Source organism: Scomber japonicus, chromosome 22 (genome assembly GCF_027409825.1).
Source record: "Scomber japonicus isolate fScoJap1 chromosome 22, fScoJap1.pri, whole genome shotgun sequence".
Taxonomy (NCBI): Eukaryota; Metazoa; Chordata; class Actinopteri; order Scombriformes; family Scombridae; genus Scomber; species Scomber japonicus.
The window spans coordinates 28,437,924-28,457,284 of NC_070599.1; the positions used below are offsets into that span (position 1 = coordinate 28,437,924).

Consider the following 19,361-nt stretch of genomic DNA (forward strand, 5'->3'; position numbering starts at 1 on the left):
TCTGTCTCCTCACCTTGTTTTTCAGCCTGTTTCTCTGATTTCTCAGCAGGGGAGATCTTATCAGGACAGGCTCTGACTAGATGGCCTTCCTCCCCACAGCCAAAACACTTTAAAGTGCCAGAGTTTACAAAAACCACATAATCAAAGTCCTCTACTCTGACATTAAACACTAGGTTTAGTTCTTCATTCTTTTTATGAAGGATCATGAGAACTTGTCTTCTATGAGAAACAACATGTTTCAGTAGGAGATCTGCATCCCGACGGCAGCTTCCTGATCTGTTAAACGATCTTCCCGTGTCTTGTCAGTTCTCTTATCAACACGTCATCACTAATAAACGGAGGTATGTTAGATATGGTGATCTGTTTGGCAGGTGTAGTGAGAGGAGACACAGCTAGAGAAGTATCATTAATAATAATGCCGGTCTCGATCACTTTATTAACTTTATCTATACTATCAACAAACATCACCACAGCTCCGTTCATCCGCGCAGCAGATTTAATGCTGCTGTGACCAATAACTTCTCCTACTGCCAGACTACAGTCCTCCACTGAACACTGAAACCCAGCAGAGATTTTAAAACCATGCTTTCTGCTAAGTTTGGTAAACTCCATGTCGCACCTACATGTAGCATATGGTTAACAAGTTAGTAGACTAATTTAATTTCTAGTAGGTAACTGTACTGCAAGGAGATTGTAGGGTTCTTGTCAATGAGGGGGAATGATTAAACTGGTGCACAGAATTTAATGAAACTCAGGAGACGGAAGTTGTGCAAAAAAGGTACCATGTATTTTAGAGAAAAACAAAACAATTAAACAAACCAACACAAACAAAACAGAAATCAAAAAGCAAATACTGGCCACATATGTTCTTTCAATCCAGATAAAGCTGTTACATTGACACTGTTGCGGATACTTTAAATGAGTACCAGCACTTGATTCAGCTGATTCACTTGATTAGCAATACGCCAACAAAACAACCCCCCTATGTCACTTAATTAATACACTCACAGATTATTCCATCCTCAACCCACAACCAAACAAAAAGAAAGAAAAAGGAACAAGAGTCCAAAAGTCTTATAGTCCTTCGCAAAATCGGATGAGTTAAGAGTGTGTGTATAGGTGAACGCGTCTGCGTGAATTAAGGGGTCACAGGGAGGACTATGGCTGGTGTCCCACCACACCAGCAGCAGCAGATGATCAGTGTTTTTTCATTCAGCTAGCTCGCCATCCATAGGATCCGGTTCAGGCAAAAAACCTGGCCTATATAAATACAGGCTTATTTTAATACACATACATGTAGCTCATGCAATAGGGAAACATTAAATAATCAATAAATTCAGTACATTCAATAGTCATTAACCCTGGGTTATTAAAAGTTCACATTATCTAGATAAGAATTAACACTAACAGCTCATAGTACACACACACACACACACACACACACACACACACACACACACACACACACACACACACACACACACACACACACACACACACACACACACACACACACACACACACACACACACACACACACACACACACACACACACACACACACACACACACACACACACACACACGTCAAAACCAGGACAAAATGCACAATCAGAGCAGAGCGTAGTCAACAGGTAACTCACCAATTCCAAAAGCTCAACTGCCTTTCAAGTGTTACCGCAGACTCGACAACCCGTGGCCACACATCTACAACCATTATTGGCAGAACTTGTGAAGTGATATGGTTAAAAGAGACAGTGGATCAAAGTAGTTACCCGTACGCAGCAGTTCAACTTGCATCCGCACACACCAAACATTGTGATCAGCTGGTCCAATCAGCTGGTATTAATCAACTGGGTGAATCAGCTGATTGGTACCAATGCAGCTGTTGCGACCTATGTCATGTCCTGCATCTGCTCTGATTGGCTTAGTACAGTGAATTACAAATCCTGACAGGTAAAAGAGCCGTTTAGAAGTAAATTACAATTCAATTATCATACAACTCTATAGTATAGTATACACTATATACAACATTTACTGATAAGAAAACTAAATAAATAGAAAAAAATAGAAAACGCACTCACACCGCTCAGCACGCTGCACTCACTCAGAGAGAGAGAGAGAGGCAGAGAGAGAGAGAGAGAGAGAGAGAGAGAGAGAGAGAGAGAGAGAGGTTTAACATCAGTGTTTGTGTTTTCAGATCATCAGGATCTTCATATCTTCGGATGTTCATCTTCTGATGGAGAGAAGATGATCGCACTGGAGGGAGAAGAGGTGTGGTACGCAGACTTCAACAAAGGGGAAGGAGTAGTGGCTCTGCCTCCCTTTGTTGATCCTATCACCTACCAGGAAGGTTATGAACAAGCTGTGGGTGATCTACAGATCTGCAAACAGAACCTGAAGATATTTGGTAATGCTATGAATGACATCCCACTGGAAAATGGTAAATACTAAATCTAATATTTTTTTCACTTTAAAGGAACATACATGTTATTTATATTTAACATAAATATATAATATATGTTTTTATATTTAACATAAATATATAATAATTTGTAATAATAATCATTTATGTTTGAAGATATTTTATTTATTTAATATGATGATGATTATTTACTTTAATTGATAAACTCTACTTTTACTTTTACTGTTGGTCTAATGGTTAAATGCTTGTTAGGAACGCTGGTATATGAGATGTGAAGAGATGATGAGTTGTAGAGATGCAGTGATAAAACAATACAGTGATTTAATATGCATATATACATATATCATATATAATAATACAGAGATATGAAGCAGGTTTAAAGTACTGTATGGATGTATTTATATGCATTTACAAAAAGTGAACACGTATAAATGCATGAATCATGTGTGAATAATACACTGAAAAAAGTGACTTTTTGGTGCAGTAAACTCTATTAGAGTAACTGTCATAATTTCTACCTTGTATTTTTAAGATTCAGTAAGAACTAGAGTTTCTTAAGTAAAATTAAACTTTTTATTAATGTAATACATGAATTATGGGGGAAGAGTAAGTTTTACTTTGGTTTCCTCATACTATTTAAATGTTTAATAGTTGTATGTACATAAACCTAGAAATACTACATCAACTTTATGTGCAGTAAGAGTTTTTTTATTTATTTATTTATTTTTTAATATAACTTTATTGAAAACATTTCAATTACAGTCACCAAATAGACAATGGTGAAATCAACAACGTTTGACATCTTACATTGAAGTGAAATAAATAAAGACCATACAAATTTATAAGTCAAATAAGTTAACATAAATATGTGCAGAATACATGCATAGTTTAACATAGAAAAAGTAGACCGGCGACTCAGATTATATTTCTTTAAATAATTCTTGAATTATATTTTCAGTATGCATACATTTCTTATCTTTAACCATTTTTATACACTCAATGTAGTTTTTGAAATCAATTTTAAACACAGAAAAAAAGGTTGACCTTTGGGAAATGTTGCTTTATGGATATGAAATTTTGCTAATAAAACAATCAAGTTAATTAGGTGTTTAATTTTCTGTTCCTTGTTATCATAATATAATAATACATCTTTGGCTTCCAATTTAATTTGAAGGTTGGATTGTAAAGTGATATAAGAGCATTTGGAAAAATTTACATTAAAAAAAAAAGATGTTTGATTGTTTCTTCTTCGGTGTTACAAAATACACATTTTACATCAACATCAATGAATCTTGACAGATATACGTTGGTTGGGTAAATGTTATGAATAATTTTAAACTGAACCTCTTTAATTTTATTGGAGATACCAAATTTGTGTGGAAGGAGCCATGTTGTTATCCAATTAATATCAGAAAGAGAGGAGGTCCATACAAATGTTCCTCTATGCGTGACTTTTCTTTTTTTGTAAAAATTATTCCTAATATGTTTATTGTTACATTGTCGACTCATAATGTCTATACCATTAATGAAAAGGGTGACATCAACTTTCTTCGTCTCTAGTCTCTCAAACTGTCCTTTCATCAACTGTAGAATACCATTGGGAATAGCATTTATCACCATCTGATATTCTTTATAGGTAACAGGAAAGATTTTGGATCTGAGAAATTCTTCATAACTAAGAATTACACCTTGATCATTTTGTAAATCTGCAAGGTAAATTATTTCCCTATCAATCCAGTGTTTCGGGTATAGAGATTTGTTTTTCCTAGTTATGAACTCATTGTTCCAGATAATAGTTTTGCTGCTGAAAGAACTTGTTGGTGGAATTTAGATGCCATGGTCTCTCAGACCTGCTAAAATCTCTTTTTTTAGATGATGGCCTTTGTTTTTCCAGACAAAGTTAATTAAGGTATTATTTATTTCTTTGCAAAGGGATGGTTGAACAAAAAGAGAAAGAGTAGGATATACAAATCTAGAAATACCATCTGCTTCACTGAGAAGAACTCTTCCTAACATAGACAGGTGTCTTTGAAGCCACATATTAAAAATGCTTTTAGTTTTTTGTATTTTGGGTCTAAAGTTTTTTATTTGGCGTTCATTACTATTTTTATAAATGTAAATTCCAAGATATTTAACACTTTCTTTAACTGGTATCTGACATATTAGGGTATATTTTGTGTTGTAGAGACATAATATTTCACATTTTGTTAAATTAAGTTTTAGACTTGATGCATCAGAAAAGGTATTTATCATCTTAAGTGCTGTCTTTATTTGTTGTTTATTTTTCAAAAATAAGGCTGTATCATCTGCTAGCTGAGTTGTCCTAATCTCTCTATCAAATATTCTTAAACCTTGAAAAGCATTACTCTGTCCAATCTGTATTGAAAGCAGTTCAGCCACTATAAGAAAGAGAAACGGTGAGCAGGGACATCCTTGCCGGACCGACCTATACACTGAGAATCTTTTTGTAGTATTTGGAAATAGCAAGACACTGCTATTGATATCTTTATAAAGCATTCTGATACAGGAAACAAACATTTCACCAAAACCAAAGGACTGAAGTGATCTAAATAAAAATTGATACTCTACACTGTCGAAAGCTTTATAGAAGTCTAGGAATAAAATTAAAGCGTCTGAATCTATATATTCAGAGTAATCTATTAAATCAAGAATAAACCTAATGTTGTAGCTTATGTGACGATTGGTCATGAAGCCAGTTTGAGTTTCATTTATAATTTCACTCAAACCTGTTCTTAAACGTCTGGCGAAAATTAGTGAGAGTATTTTATAGTCAACATTAAGCAATGTTATTGGTCTCCAATTGTCTAATAAAAGATGATCTTTGTCTGGCTTGGGAGGCAGTGTTATTATACCTTGTTTCATGGTTGTGGTCATTTCTTCATTACTTATACATTCCTGCAGCATTTCAAAAAGAGGGTTTTCAATTATATTCCAAAAGCACTGGTAAAATTCAACGGGAAGGCCGTCCATTCCTGGAGATTTACCTTTTTTCATTTTGTTTAGAGCATTAAGCATTTCAGGTTTAGAGATAGGTTTTTCACAATCCAGTTTAAACTTGTCCGATATTTGAGGAATAAATTCTTTAACATTATTAATGAATTCTTCACCTTTTATTGAGTTGTAATTAGAACTGTATAAATCAGCGTAAAATTACGAAAAGTATGATTTGCTAAATCAGTTTGATTGGAAATTATAGAGTTGTTTATTTTCAGAGATGGGATATTATTAGGGCCCAAGCACTACACAGTGCGAAGGCCCTATTGTAATTGTAGAAATTATTATTATTATTCATCACCCACAACGAACGCCTTTTTGACAGCCTAAACGTGCCCGAAAAGTCACCAAAATTTGCACGTACATCAGACCCGGCGAAAAATTTGATATTTTAGTGTTCACCAAAATGGCTGTCGCAAAATGGCTCAATAGCACCCCCTAACGAATATAAAAATGTGAAAGATACACGTACATGAACGAAATTTGGAATATATATGTATCATGTCCAGATGCACAAAAAAGTCTGTGGGACCCATGACATCACTCCAACAGGAAGTCGGCCATTTTGAAAAATATTTCCACGCTTCGTACTTTAACAAACTTGTCCTAGAGATTAAATCCGACCGACTTCAAATTCACTCAGAAACATCTTGAGACATTGGAGATGAAAAGTTATCAAAAACGTTCTAATTTGGGATCCGGTTTGGCCGTGGTGGCGCCGACAATTTCCTTCACCATTCGATCCTTCGCCATTAAACAGGAAGTCCTTATAACTCCGACAGACACTGTCCGATCTACACCAAATTAATCACACATGTAGAGGGTCCCGCCCTTAACATGTATATGCATCAATACTGTGTCAGCTCCATAGCGCCACCTACTGGATACAATAGCGCCCCCTTGAAAATTGAAAAAAAATTGAGCCCCTCAAGTCAGATTGACATAGACAAACGAAATTTGGTACACATATGTATCTTATAAAGACGCACAAAGAAGTCTCTTGGACATTTCTTTACTATGTCTAATGGCTGATTCTCTGATTTTAAATTCAAAGAATTCCCATTTTTGTACATGACTTAACTCTTTTCCATTAAAAATATTCCCAGCAATTGTTTTTACTGAGTTGCAAAAGGCTTCATCTTTCAATAGGTTGCAATTGAATTTCCAATAACCACGTGAAGTTACTTTTTGTTCTAGATGGTTAGTAAAAGAGATGACTATCATTTTGTGACCTGAGAATGGGACATACAGTATCTGTGAAAAGTTTCAGAGACATATTGTATAGTGTAAGAAGATAATAACCACAAGTCTATTCGAGATTGTAAAGAACCAATAGCATTACTCCATGTGTACTCTTTTTGGTCGGGATGAAAATATCACCAGGCGTTTATAACATTAAGTTGCTCACATAGGTATGATATCACTTTAAATCTTGAATTGGATGGCATTCTTAGAGGAAATCTATCCATTAAGTCATCGGTGGCATCATTTAGGTCACCACCAATAATTAAATGAGCATCTTTATATTTCTTTTTCAGCTTCTTTTCTGTCAGTTGGACAATCATATTTTTTGCTAGAGCATTATTGTTGTGACCATAAATGTTATTAACCATCAGAACCACGTTGTTTACTTTAAGAACCAAAATAATCCATCTTCCTTCTTCAGGTAAGTGAGATTCGATAACATCCCCTTTGAATTTGTTAAACAATATAGCTACTCCTGCCGCTTTATTAGAGGCATGATTAAAATAAATGTGATCTCCCCATTGACTTTTCCAAAATTTGCAATCATCATCACCGGAATGTGTCTCTTGTAAAACTAAAAAACCATTGACATTAAGCAAATCTACTTTAAGGTTAATGTAATAGTTAGTTTCCATAAATTAAATAAATTTAAATAGTAAGAGGCCAACAAAAACAAACAACAGAAGAAAAGAGTGTATAAAATACTCTCTACCTTAGGGAAAGTTAGAAAAGTTAGAAATACTCCGTCTATACATTGTGAGTATCAAGTGCAAAGATTCACTGTTTTGAGTCCATAATATTACCTGTAATAAACTTTCTTATCAGCTTGTCAACAGTTTACTTGCCTCTTCATCTCTTTTTGAACTGAACATCATAGTCTTTAAAGTTATCTTCTCACGCAGTAAATGCTTCTTTTACATCTTTGATGTCTGCTGTATTTTGGTTCATTTGTTGCTCAAAGACGGAGAAACTTTTCTTCAACTCACATATGGCTTGGAGGATGTCAGAGTTAGAAACCATGTCTTTCTCGTCTTTGTTCACACACAGTTTCTTCGGGTTTGGGCTTTTGCTGGGAGTCTCAGGTAGAGGTGAACACAAACCATAGAAGCCCTCCTCTTGTTCCATGTCCATCACCAAACATCCTTTTGTGAACTTTTTTGCGTCTCTCTTTGCCATTTCAGATCGTTGAAGCCGTGATAGCTATTAGCTTCATATGCTAGCTTAAAACTTAGTTGTCGCATGTGTTGGAGAGTTAATAACCTTGGGTCATCAAAGTCTTCAACTCAGCATCAAAACTTTTCTACCAGTATTTACAATCGTGTTTGTAAATACTTTAAATAGTGCGTGACGGAGCTGTGAATAAGATAAAACACTTTTTCAACAAAAACACCAAAGTACTCTGTTTTACCAATGACATGGTGTCCGATATCGCAGAGAAAATTCTGGAAATCACTGCTGAGCATCCAACAGTGAAATCTCTCGTCATACACACAGGAGCACTTGATGTTATCAAGCAACAATCAGAGGTATTGAAACAAGATTTTAATGATCTGCTGAACAAAGTTCGATGTCTGAATACTGAGGTGTTTATCAGTGGACCTCTACCGACAGTTCGGCGAGGAGATGAGAGATTCAGCAGGCTGATGATGCTCAACAGATGGCTCAAAGATACATGTGCCGCTCAATTCGTGAATTTTATTTACAATTTCAACATTTTTTGGGAACGCAGACACCTCTTTAAGGCAGATGGATTTTGCCTTAACAAGTCAGTAGTACAGCTGTTAAGCTACAACATTTTTTATTTTGTGCGTCAGTCACCAGCAGTCCCTGCCAAGGACAAGAGGCGAGACAATCCAAAACAACAGATAAGACCGCGTTCTGGAGAAGAATTGCTACCGCCTGAGATAAGGACTGACCATGAAAGTCAGCACACCCAGAGAGAGGATTTAATAATAATAATAATAATAACTTTATTTTGTATAGCGCCTTTCATAAAACCCAAGGTCGCTTCACAATAACAAGAACACAGACAAAAACACACATTTAGCCGGCAAAAGCCTGCAGGAACAAGTGCCTTTTCAACAGAGATTTAAAATTGTCCAGAGTTGGTGCCTGGCGAATGTCCTGAGGGAGCGAATTCCAAAGTGTAGGAGCTACCACACTGAAAGCCCGGCTCCCAAAGGTTTGCCTTCTGGTGTGGGGGATGGACAGGAGGCCCAAGTCAGTGGAGCACAGTCATCATCCTTACCCCAACACAAGGAGTCTCCCCCAGCCCCAACAGCCCAACAGGAGGAGTCTCCCCCAGCCCCAACAGCCCAACACAAGGAGTCTCCCCCAGCCCCAACAGCCCAACAGGAGGAGTCTCCCCCAGCCCTAACAACCCAACACAAGGAGTCTCCCCCAGCCCCAACAGCCCAACAGGAGGAGTCTCCCCCAGCCCTAACAACCCAACAGGAGGAGTCTCCCCCAGCCCCAACAGCCCAACAGGAGGAGTTTCCCCCAGCCCCAACAGCCCAACACAAGGAGTCTCCCCCAGCCCCGACAACCCAACAGGAGGAGTCTCCCCCAGCCTCAACAACCCGACAAGTGGAGTCTCCCCTAGCCCCACCTGGAGACTCCCAACTTTCACCTACCAGTACCCCATCCAGCCTTTCATTCTCTCCACTCTGTCAGGACTCCCCACTTCTGGATTTCACCGACAGGATGAATGACCTTGTCAATGCTGGAATCCAACTCACACCACGCCCAAATCCCATTTTTTCTCCCCTCAACTTCCCCCATCGTCAAGCCCCTCCCATTCCACCACACTGGAAACAACCATCATCCAAGAGTCACAGAGCCCCCCCACCTCCTTTGACTCAGATCATCTGTGAGTCTGACTGATATGTGCCGGGTCCAGGCTGCAATACTGATATCAATAATGTTCTCCCCCAGGAAAAGTCAGGGCCCTATGGAGTTCAGGTAGTTTTCTCAATCCCTGTGATGACAGGTAACAGAAGAATGGTTAAACTGGTGAGAAATAACAAGAGTTTAATTAAATCTGCTAATTTACTAAGTATAGCATGTCAACCTCAAAATATACCAGTGTCTCCTGTTATCTCCACACGGTTAGCTCTACTCAATATCAGATCGCTAGCCAACAAATCACTGCTAGTTAATGACGTCATTATGACCTATGATCTAGATTTTTTACTTCTTAGTGAAACATGGCTGACTAAATGTAGCTGTTGTGCTATTCTCAATGAGGCAGCACCAACAAATTTTAGTTTTATGAACAAGTGTCGAACTGGTAAGAAAGGCGGGGGAGTTGCTGCCATCTTTAAATCTGTATTTTAGTGCAAGGAAATTACATTAGGTGATTTTAGCTTTTCCTACTTGGAAGAGCGGAGTTATTTTGTGACTATTGGAAGTTATGAATCTGATCGAGTGGCTATGACATGTGGAGTTCCTCAGGGGTCAGTTCTTGGACCCCTTCTGTTCAGTCTATATATGCTGCCCTTGGGTCAAATTCTGCAGAACTCTAATGTAGACTATCACAGTTATGCAGATGACACACAGATATACCTAGCACTGTCCCCAGATGACTACAGTCCAATACAGTCACTGTGTCACTGTTTAGAGCAAGTAACTAATTGGATGAACCAAAATTTCCTTCAATTAAATCAGGACAAAACTGAGGTCATTGTTTTTGGCAATAAAGAGAAGAGGATTGCTGTCGGTAAACATCTCGAGTCCATCCATCTTCTTGCCGCTTATCCGGGGTCGGGTCGCGGGGGCAGCAGCCTAAGCAGGGAAGCCCAGACTTCCCTCTCCCCAGCCACTTCGTCCAGCTCTTCCAGGGGGACCCCGAGGCGTTCCCAGGCCAGCCGAGAGACATAGTCTTTCCAGCGTGTCCTGGGTCTTCCCCGGGGTCTCCTATTGGTGGGACGTGCCCTGAACACCTCACCAGGGAGGCGTCCGGGAGGCATCCTGATTAGATGCCCGAACCACCTCATCTGGCTCCTCTCGACGTGGAGGAGCAGCGGGTCTACTCCGAGCTCCCTCCAGATAACTGAGCTTCTCACCCTATCTCTAAGGGAGAGCCCAGCCACCCTACGGAGGAAGCTCATTTCGGCCGCTTGTACCCGCGATCTTGTTCTTTCGGTCACTACCCAAAGCTCATAGGTGAGGGTAGGAACGAAGATCGACTGGTAAATCGAGAGCTTCGCCTTTCGGCTCAGCTCTCTCTTCACCACGACGGATCTGTGCAGAGTCCGCATTACTGCAGACGCACCGATCCGCCTGTCGGTCTCACGCTCCATCCTTCCCTCACTGTGAACAAGACCCTGAGGTACTTGAACTCCTCCACTTGAGGCAGAATCTCATCCCCAACCTGAAGAGTGCACTCCACCCTTTTCCGGTTGAGGACCATGGCCTCGGATTTGGAGGTGCTGATTCTCATCCCGGCTGCTTCACACTCGGCTGCGAACCGATCCAGTGAGAGTTGGAGGTCACGGTCTGATGAAGCCAACAGGACCACATCATCTGCAAAAAGCAGTGACCCAATCCTGAGGTCACCAAACCGGACCCCCTCTACACCCTGGCTGCGCCTAGAAATCCTGTCCATAAAAATTATGAACAGGATCGGTGACAAAGGGCAGCCCTGGCGGAGTCCAACCCTCACTGGAAACAAGTCCGACTTATTGCCGGAAATGCGGACCAAGCTCTGACACCGGTCATACAGGGAACGGACGGCCCTTATCAGGGAGTCCGATACCCCATACTCCCGGAGAACCCCCCACAGGATCCCCCGAGGGACACGGTCGAATGCCTTCTCCAAGTCCACAAAACACATGTGGACTGGTTGGGCAAACTCCTATGCACCCTCAAGGATCCTGCAGAGGGTGTAGAGCTGGTCCACTGTTCCACGGCCCGGACGAAAACCACACTGCTCCTCCTGAATCCGAGATTCGACTATCCGACGGACCCTCCTCTCCAGCACCCTCGAATAGACCTTACCAGGGAGGCTGAGGAGTGTGATTCCCCTGTAATTGGAACACACCCTCCGGTCCCCCTTCTTAAAAAGAGGGACCACCACCCCAGTCTGCCAATCCAGAGGCACTGCCCCCGATGTCCACGCGATGCTGCAGAGTCGTGTCAACCATGACAGCCCCACAACATCCAGGGCCTTGAGGAACTCGGGCCGGATCTCATCCACCCCCGGGGCCCTGCCACCGAGGAGCTTTTTAACCACCTCGGCAACCTCAGCCCCAGAGATAGGAGAGCCCACACCCGAGTCCCCCGGCCCTGCTTCCTTACCGGAAGGCGTGTCGGTGGGATTGAGGAGGTCTTCGAAGTATTCCTTCCACCGATCCACAACGTCCCGAGTCGAGGTCAGCAGCGCACCATCCCCACCGTACACAGTGTTTACGGCCCACTGCTTCCCCCTCCTGAGACGCCGGATGGTGGTCCAGAATCTCTTCGAAGCCGTCTGGAAGTCGTTCTCCATGGCCTCACCGAACTCCTCCCATGTCCGGGTTTTTGCCTCAGCGACCGCCCTAGCTGCGCTCCGCTTGGTCTGCCGGTACCTGTCTGCTGCCTCCGGAGTCCTACAGGCCAAAAAGGACCTATAGGACTCCTTCTTCAGCTTGACGGCATCCCTCACCGCCGGTGTCCACCAGCGGGTTCGGGGATTGCCGCCCCGACAGGCACCGACCACCTTGCGGCCACAGCTCCGGTCAGCCGCCTTAACAATGGAGGCACGGAACATGGCCCACTCGGACTCAATGTCCCCCGCCTCCCCCCGTACATGGTTGAAGCTCTCCCGGAGGTGTGAGTTGAAACTCTCTCTGACAGGAGACTCTGCCAGACGTTCCCAGCAGACCCTCACAATGCGTTTGGGCCTGCCAGGTCTGACCGGCATCCTCCCCCACCATCGGAGCCAACTCACCACCAGGTGGTGATCAGTTGACAGCTCCGCCCCTCTCTTCACCCGAGTGTCCAAGACATGCGGCCGCAAGTCCGACGACACGAGTACAAAGTCAATCATCGAACTGCGGCCTAGGGTGTCCTGGTGCCAAGTGCACATATGGACACCCTTATGCTTGAACATGGTGTTCGTTATGGACAATCCGTAACGAGCATCTCGAGTCAATCTCTCTTAAAACTATGGACCAAGTACGAAACCTCGGCGTGCTGATAGACTCAGATTTGACTTTCAGCAGTCATATCAAATCAATCACCAAAACAGCCTTCTATCAGCTTAAGAACATATCCAGAGTGAAGGGTTTTATGTCTCAAACAGACCAGGAGAAGTTGATTCATGCTTTCATCTCAAGTAGACTCAACTACTGTAACGGTCTTCTGACTGGACTCCCACAAAAAAGCATTAAACAGCTGCAGCTCATTCAGAACGCTGCAGCTCCAGTTTTAACCAGAACAAAGAGATCAGAGCACATTACTCCAGTTCTTAAGTCTTTACATTGGCTCCCAGTCAGTTCTAAAGTCTTTACACTGGCTCCCAGTCAGCTATAGAATAGATTTTAAAGTTCTGCTACTAGTCTACAAATCACTGAATGGTTTAGGTCCAGAATACATAAATGACATGTTAGTAGAATATAAACCCAGTAGAGCTCTGAGATCTACTGACTCAGGTCAAATAGTTGAGCCCAGAGCTCTGAGATCTACTGACTCAGGTCAGATAGTTGAGCCCAGAGTTCAAACTAAACATGGTGAAGCAGCTTTTAGTTGTTATGCTGCACACAACTGGAACAACTACCAGCAGAACTGAAATCAGCCCCAACTGTGAACACTTTTAAATCCAGGTTATAGACATTTCTCTTCTCCTGAGCTTACGATTGAGCTCTTTTAAAGCACTTTACATTTTAATCTTTCATTTGCACTCTATGTCCTTTTAATGATTTTAAAGCTAGTTTATTATTTTATGCTGCAATCATTTTATTTATGTCTTTCTATTTTTCTGTACTTTGTTTTTATTATGGGGGGGGTGGGGGTTAATTGTATGTTTTAAGTTTCTCAAATTACATGTTGTTCTGTTTTATGTAAAGGACATTGAGTTGCCATTGTGTATGAAATGCGCTATATAAATAAAACTGCCTTGCCTTGCCTTATAACGGTTTGACAAGCCGTTCCAGCGGTTGGCCTCGTTAAATTAACATAGATACTCGTCTAATGTTGCAGAGCTTAGCACAAGACGTCCGCCACAGTCGCCATCTTGCGCGACCCCCTTCATGTGCAGTGAGAGTTCAGGTGTAATGTTCCTTTAGAATGACGTCACTTCCTGTAGGGCCTGCTGGAAAATAAACAAATGTCCGACTGAGCTGAAAGCGTCCGAGTCCGTCCGTCCGAGTGATTCTGAGACTGTCTATTAATGTGAAGTGACATAACACTTCACTCTGAAAGTGTAGCATTTTGAAACCCATGCACGACGCATGCGCACAGTACAACAGGACTGACTCTGCTCCGGACGTTACAGGATCACAGAGCAAGGTGTAGCATGTACGACAGTCATTTCACAGGTAAGATATTACCGTTCTGTTTTAAATGTGTGATAATATATAAGTCTGCATGTAGTTTGACGCAAGATATGTCACTGTTCATAAGTTAATTTAAAGTTAGCATAGCGCCACATTGGTCCGTGCTGACCTGTAAGATGGAGGGCTGGGGTATTATTACTCAGGATTCATGTTTTTGTAGAATAAATTGTTCATTACAAGTTCTATAAATCTGTCATGTGTTAATTGTTTTATTTAGCTAGACAAAACAAAATGTTCATTTGTGTTTGTTCATGATACAGTTTATTTCTTATGAAGTCTAATTAAAATATTTTTCTATCTATCAACAGGAAGCAAATCAGAACCGAACATTATTCTCATCATTCAGGCAAGTAGAAAATAATGTATGCATGATATGATATTGTTTTGTTATTTTCCCTTATTCATCCATTATAACGTAATATTCAAATTGTGACTGAATATTTTAGTTTTATTTTAATTTGTTTTAATACCACAAATTGTGTCTCTTCGTTTTCCGGGTGCCCTTTGGAGGAGCCAGTGGACTTTGTGGACAGTTGGAGTTGAGGTCTAGGGAGAGGAGGTCGAGGAGAAATTCATCAGGGAGAAAGAGTAGGCCTCTTGTGATATGAGGTGGTCGTGCAAAAGATGCAATTTTAGGTCATCAAAACGTTTAGAGCTCATAAAACATTCTAGGTTGAAGCATCCACACACTGGTCAAGGCCGGTCACTACCCTGCTTGTACTCAGATTGTCCTTGTTTATTTAAAAGTTGGGGGGCACTTCATGCACATTTGTCTAGAAATCATACACAGACTCAACAGTCAGGGCAGATAGTTTCATTTTCGTGTCTTGTATGTAATTCATGTAGTTTTAACACAGAAGCAATATTTGAACACCTTGGGACTCATCTGAAAAAGCATGAAACTGTTAATTGTGTTTTTAAAGATTGTGACGAATATATATTCAACTTTTGCTTCACATAAAAGTAGGAAGTACAATCCTCACTGCATTGAAGATTTTAAAAATACTGCATTCCAGACACATTCAAGTCAGGCAAGTGAGGTAACAGAGGATAGTAGTTTGATTGAAAGTGAAGTTAAACGATTTTGTTGGCATAGACGCCTTTATTTATCAGTAGATAGACAGGAAACATGGGAGAGAGAGGGGGGTGTGACATGCAGCAAAGGGCCTCCGATCGGGATTCAAACCGGGGTCGGCTGCGTATATGGTATGCGCTCGATACATTTATGGCTGCCCCATTAAAAGATTGGGCAATTCAATCCACAATAGTAGTGGAGTTACTACTGGAATTTCTACTGTAACTCCACTAACTACTGACTGTTCTTGTTTGTTAAACTGTTTAAATGAAAAATAAACAGTTTAATTGAATTGTAATATAGTTGTGTGATATGTGATAAATATATATTAAATGCATTAGAGTATTGGTTACATTTATTTGGTAACATTTATCAAAAGAAAACTGGCAATGATTACCTCATTTTAGTGAGTAATGTAACGTAATGCAACCATTACAGATATATAACATTTACTTAACATTTAGAGTAAAATGATGTTGAAAAACAAGTAGACTTTACTTAATTTGTTTAAATAAATATAACTTCAAACTTGGATGTAGTTAAAGTTGAAGTATGTAACTCTGACACCAAGCGTTTAGAAATGGTACTGTGGCCCACGTTCAAAACACTGGAGAGAGCTGTTACTCCTCGCCCCCTCCCTGCCAGAATCTACTTCAAGTGGGTTGCCAGTTGTTGGATGTGATCCTGCACGCACGTGAGACGAGTGCAACATACACAATGCCAAGTGACCCACAGTCAGACATCCCAACCTGTTTCAAAGGCATCTCCTATACGTACCCTTGTTTTGTTTCTCAAATTGTCACGACGTATTGAGAGTCATAACGAGGTTTTTTTGGTTTTGTAACATCAGACATTATCTGGAGTGTTCCTAGCTGCAGCTCAGTGGCAACTGGCAACCTGGCTGCTGAAACACTACTGACTTGGTGATTGGTAGATAGGTGGTGGGTGGAGCATCAGACCAAAACACAGAATGACAACATAAACATTACTTGAGGGCTGCAACTGAGCTTTTCAAATGTGAATATTCTGGCTGGACTACTACTGTCAGTGATATCAGTGTTTGAAATGAACATGATTCCTTAATGTCTGGTTACATTTTATGATTATTTGGAATATATTTGTTACATACAGCTACTTTAAGTAAATGTTATGTTTTATGGTAAGTAAAATTTACTTGATACTGGCAAGTGAGTGTTACTTGATATTAGGCCTGTTGCGATATTCAATAAATCAATTAATCGCATGATAATTAAAATTAGCTCGATAATTTTTCTGGCCGCGATAAATGCCATTTGCATGCTTGTTTGTTTTCCTCGTCTCTCTCTCTTGGGTCCTTAGAGTAACGATGAGTGAACCTCGTCTCTCTCTCTCGGGTCCTTAGAGTAACGATGAGTGAACCCTCATGTCAGTCACTTGTCAGCATGGTGTGTGGAGAGGTGGGACTCCTGGTGTAGCCTACCACAGAGTGCAGCTAAAGAGCCGCGTGAGAAGTATACCGGTAGGCACTAGTTGCCAGTTCGAGTACGCCTAATAAAGACAAAAAAGATGGAATTGGTTTCTAAGCCAAACGCGACAGCTGCAGTGTGGGAGCATTTCAGATTTAAAGTCGGTGTGTCGCATTTGTTGGAAAACAGTCGCAATTAAAAGCGGCAACACAACAAACATGCATATGCATCTAAAACACAATCATCCGCTGCAGTTTTCCCAGTTGGGGAAAGAAAACACAACAAGTGGGCCGTCTTCCTCTTCCCGACAGAGCACAGTCACTGGGGCGTTAAGTCGACAAACAAAGGACAAACAGGACAGTGCGAAATGGTGTACACTCACAGACAGTGTAGTTCGCTTCATTGCTAAAGAGATGCAGCCCTTCAGCATCGTTGCATTTCAACGAATGCTGCAAACATTTGACAGATAGTATGAATTGCCTGGGAGAACATACGTGTCACAAACGGAAATTCCACAACTGTACAACGGCGTGAAAGACGACATACTTAAGGAGATCAAAGACATCCAATTTTACTCTGCCACTACACTACTCACAAAGTCACAAAGTCAACATGTTGGTATTCCTTGCTCGGAATCTGCCATAAAATCTCTCTCTCTCTCTCTCTCTCTGAGAAATTATTTCTAAAAAGATTTTTTTTTTTCACTTTTTTTTTTTATTACTTTTTATTGGGATTTTGTGCAATAATATACATAGGTACTTGAGTCTCAATTCCAGAGCATATAAAAGAGAAAATAAAAGAAGAACTTAAAAGGCATGCAAACAAACAAAATATATGTCACACATGGTTACATGTATCCAGAGTATAGAATTTAAAACATACTTGGTTGGTTTTTAAGCATCTTTTGCTGTGTCATACAGCAACCATTTCTCCCACTTACTCATAAAGAGACCCTCCTTCAGTCTGAGTTGGTAAGTCATTCTCTCCATGGTGTAAACGTCCCTCATTATTTCTAACCACTGATTTATATTAGGTGCCTCAGTCTTGCACCAGTTTCTCGTTATTGCCTTTTTACATGTAACCAGTAATATTTTAGTTAAATATCTTTTTCTGGCACATAATCATTCAAACTTCCAAGGTACATGACTTTACACTGTCTTGGTATTGTATATCCCAACATTTTTTTAATTATGCTGTGGACTTCTTCCCAGAAAGAGTTAATCTTATGGCACCTCTAAAAGATGTGTGTGTGGTTTGCTCCTCTCTCTCCACACATCCGCCAGCATGTGTCCAAAGAACCAGTCCCTTTACTTTTCAGTTTTGGCGTAGTGAAGTAATGCGTCAGATTTTTCCACCCAAACTCCCGCCATGTTCTTGAGTTTGTAGTTGTGTGCTGTGTTTCGCACATATCTTGCCATTCTTCCAGTGTAATGTCGATATTCAGTTCCCTTTCCCATTTCTCTTTGATGTATAATGTAGAGACACCTTCTGAGTCTCGTAGGTTTCGGTATAGTGTTGAGATTTCCTTGGTTTTGGTTCCACTGTATGACCTCGTCAATACTTCAAGTACACCATGCAGAGATTTTACAATTTGTATTTCCTTTATAAAATAATCCCTTAACTGCATATACCTAAAATGTTCCCCATTATCCAGTCCGTAAGTTGTTTTTAACTCCTGAAAGCTCATTACATTTCCCTTCTTTGTTAATGTTCACATGGCTGTGAGGCCTTTCCCAGCCGAGTCCCTGAAGCTGTGATCATTCAAGCCTGGCTTAAACCTTTCATCATATGCAAACCAACTTAATATTTTAACATCACTTTCGAGTTTGTACTGCTTGACTAAATCAAACCAGACATTCAACGTGTGTAAAATTATAGGATCAATCGAGTCTTGTAATGATTTCATCAAACTAGAGTTACCAATCAGGGACTGGGTTGGGATGCCTGCCACTGTCCTCTCAATGTCTTTCCACTTTGCACAATATTCTTTGTCACACCATTTGACTATAGGTCTAAGTTGTGCTGAGCGATAATAGTCTTTCAAGTTAGGGAGTGCCATGCCGCCCTTATCCTTTCCTAATTGAAGTGTACAGTATCTTATGCGTGGTCTTTTACCATTCCACACAAACCTGGAAATCATTTTGTCTCATAATTTAAACTTTTCTTGAGGAATATTAATAGGTAGAGACTAAAAAAAATATAATAGTCTAGGGAGGGTGTTCATTCTAATTATTTCTATTCTCGAGTTGAAATCTAATGTCAGGGTTGACCATCTTTCAATGTCCCCACTGTTCTGGGAATGGATCTGATCATAGTTTGCTTTATAAAGAGAGGTGAGCTGTTTGGTTAGTGTCACGCCAAGATATTTGATAGTTTTAGTGTGCCATTTTAATTTGTAGGCTTCTTTGATTTTTGGGGATGTGCTATAATTAAAGGTCAGAATTTGTGTTTTATTTACATTTATTCTATATCCTGAATGGTCACTGAATGTATTTATAAGTTGCATCAGCTTTGTAAAATTTGAGTTGGGGGTATCCAGGTATATAATAATGTCATCCGCGAATAAGCTTATTATGTGTTCTTGTCCATTGATCATAATACCTCTAATTTCCTGACTCTGT

General features: G+C 40.5%; 2 protein-coding genes across 2 annotated transcripts in view; both read left to right on the forward strand.

The window, feature by feature from the left end:
• LOC128384127 (H-2 class II histocompatibility antigen, E-S beta chain-like) overlaps positions 1-19,361 on the forward strand; it is a 167,593-nt gene that overhangs the window by 48,032 nt on the left and 100,200 nt on the right. The gene's annotated exons all lie outside the window — the stretch shown is intronic.
• LOC128384138 (H-2 class II histocompatibility antigen, A-U alpha chain-like) overlaps positions 1-19,361 on the forward strand; it is a 42,106-nt gene that overhangs the window by 16,894 nt on the left and 5,851 nt on the right. The window contains exon 2 of the mRNA XM_053343727.1: positions 2,201-2,443. Within this exon, the coding sequence (XP_053199702.1) occupies positions 2,201-2,443 (243 nt within the window). The remainder of the gene's footprint in view (positions 1-2,200; positions 2,444-19,361) is intronic.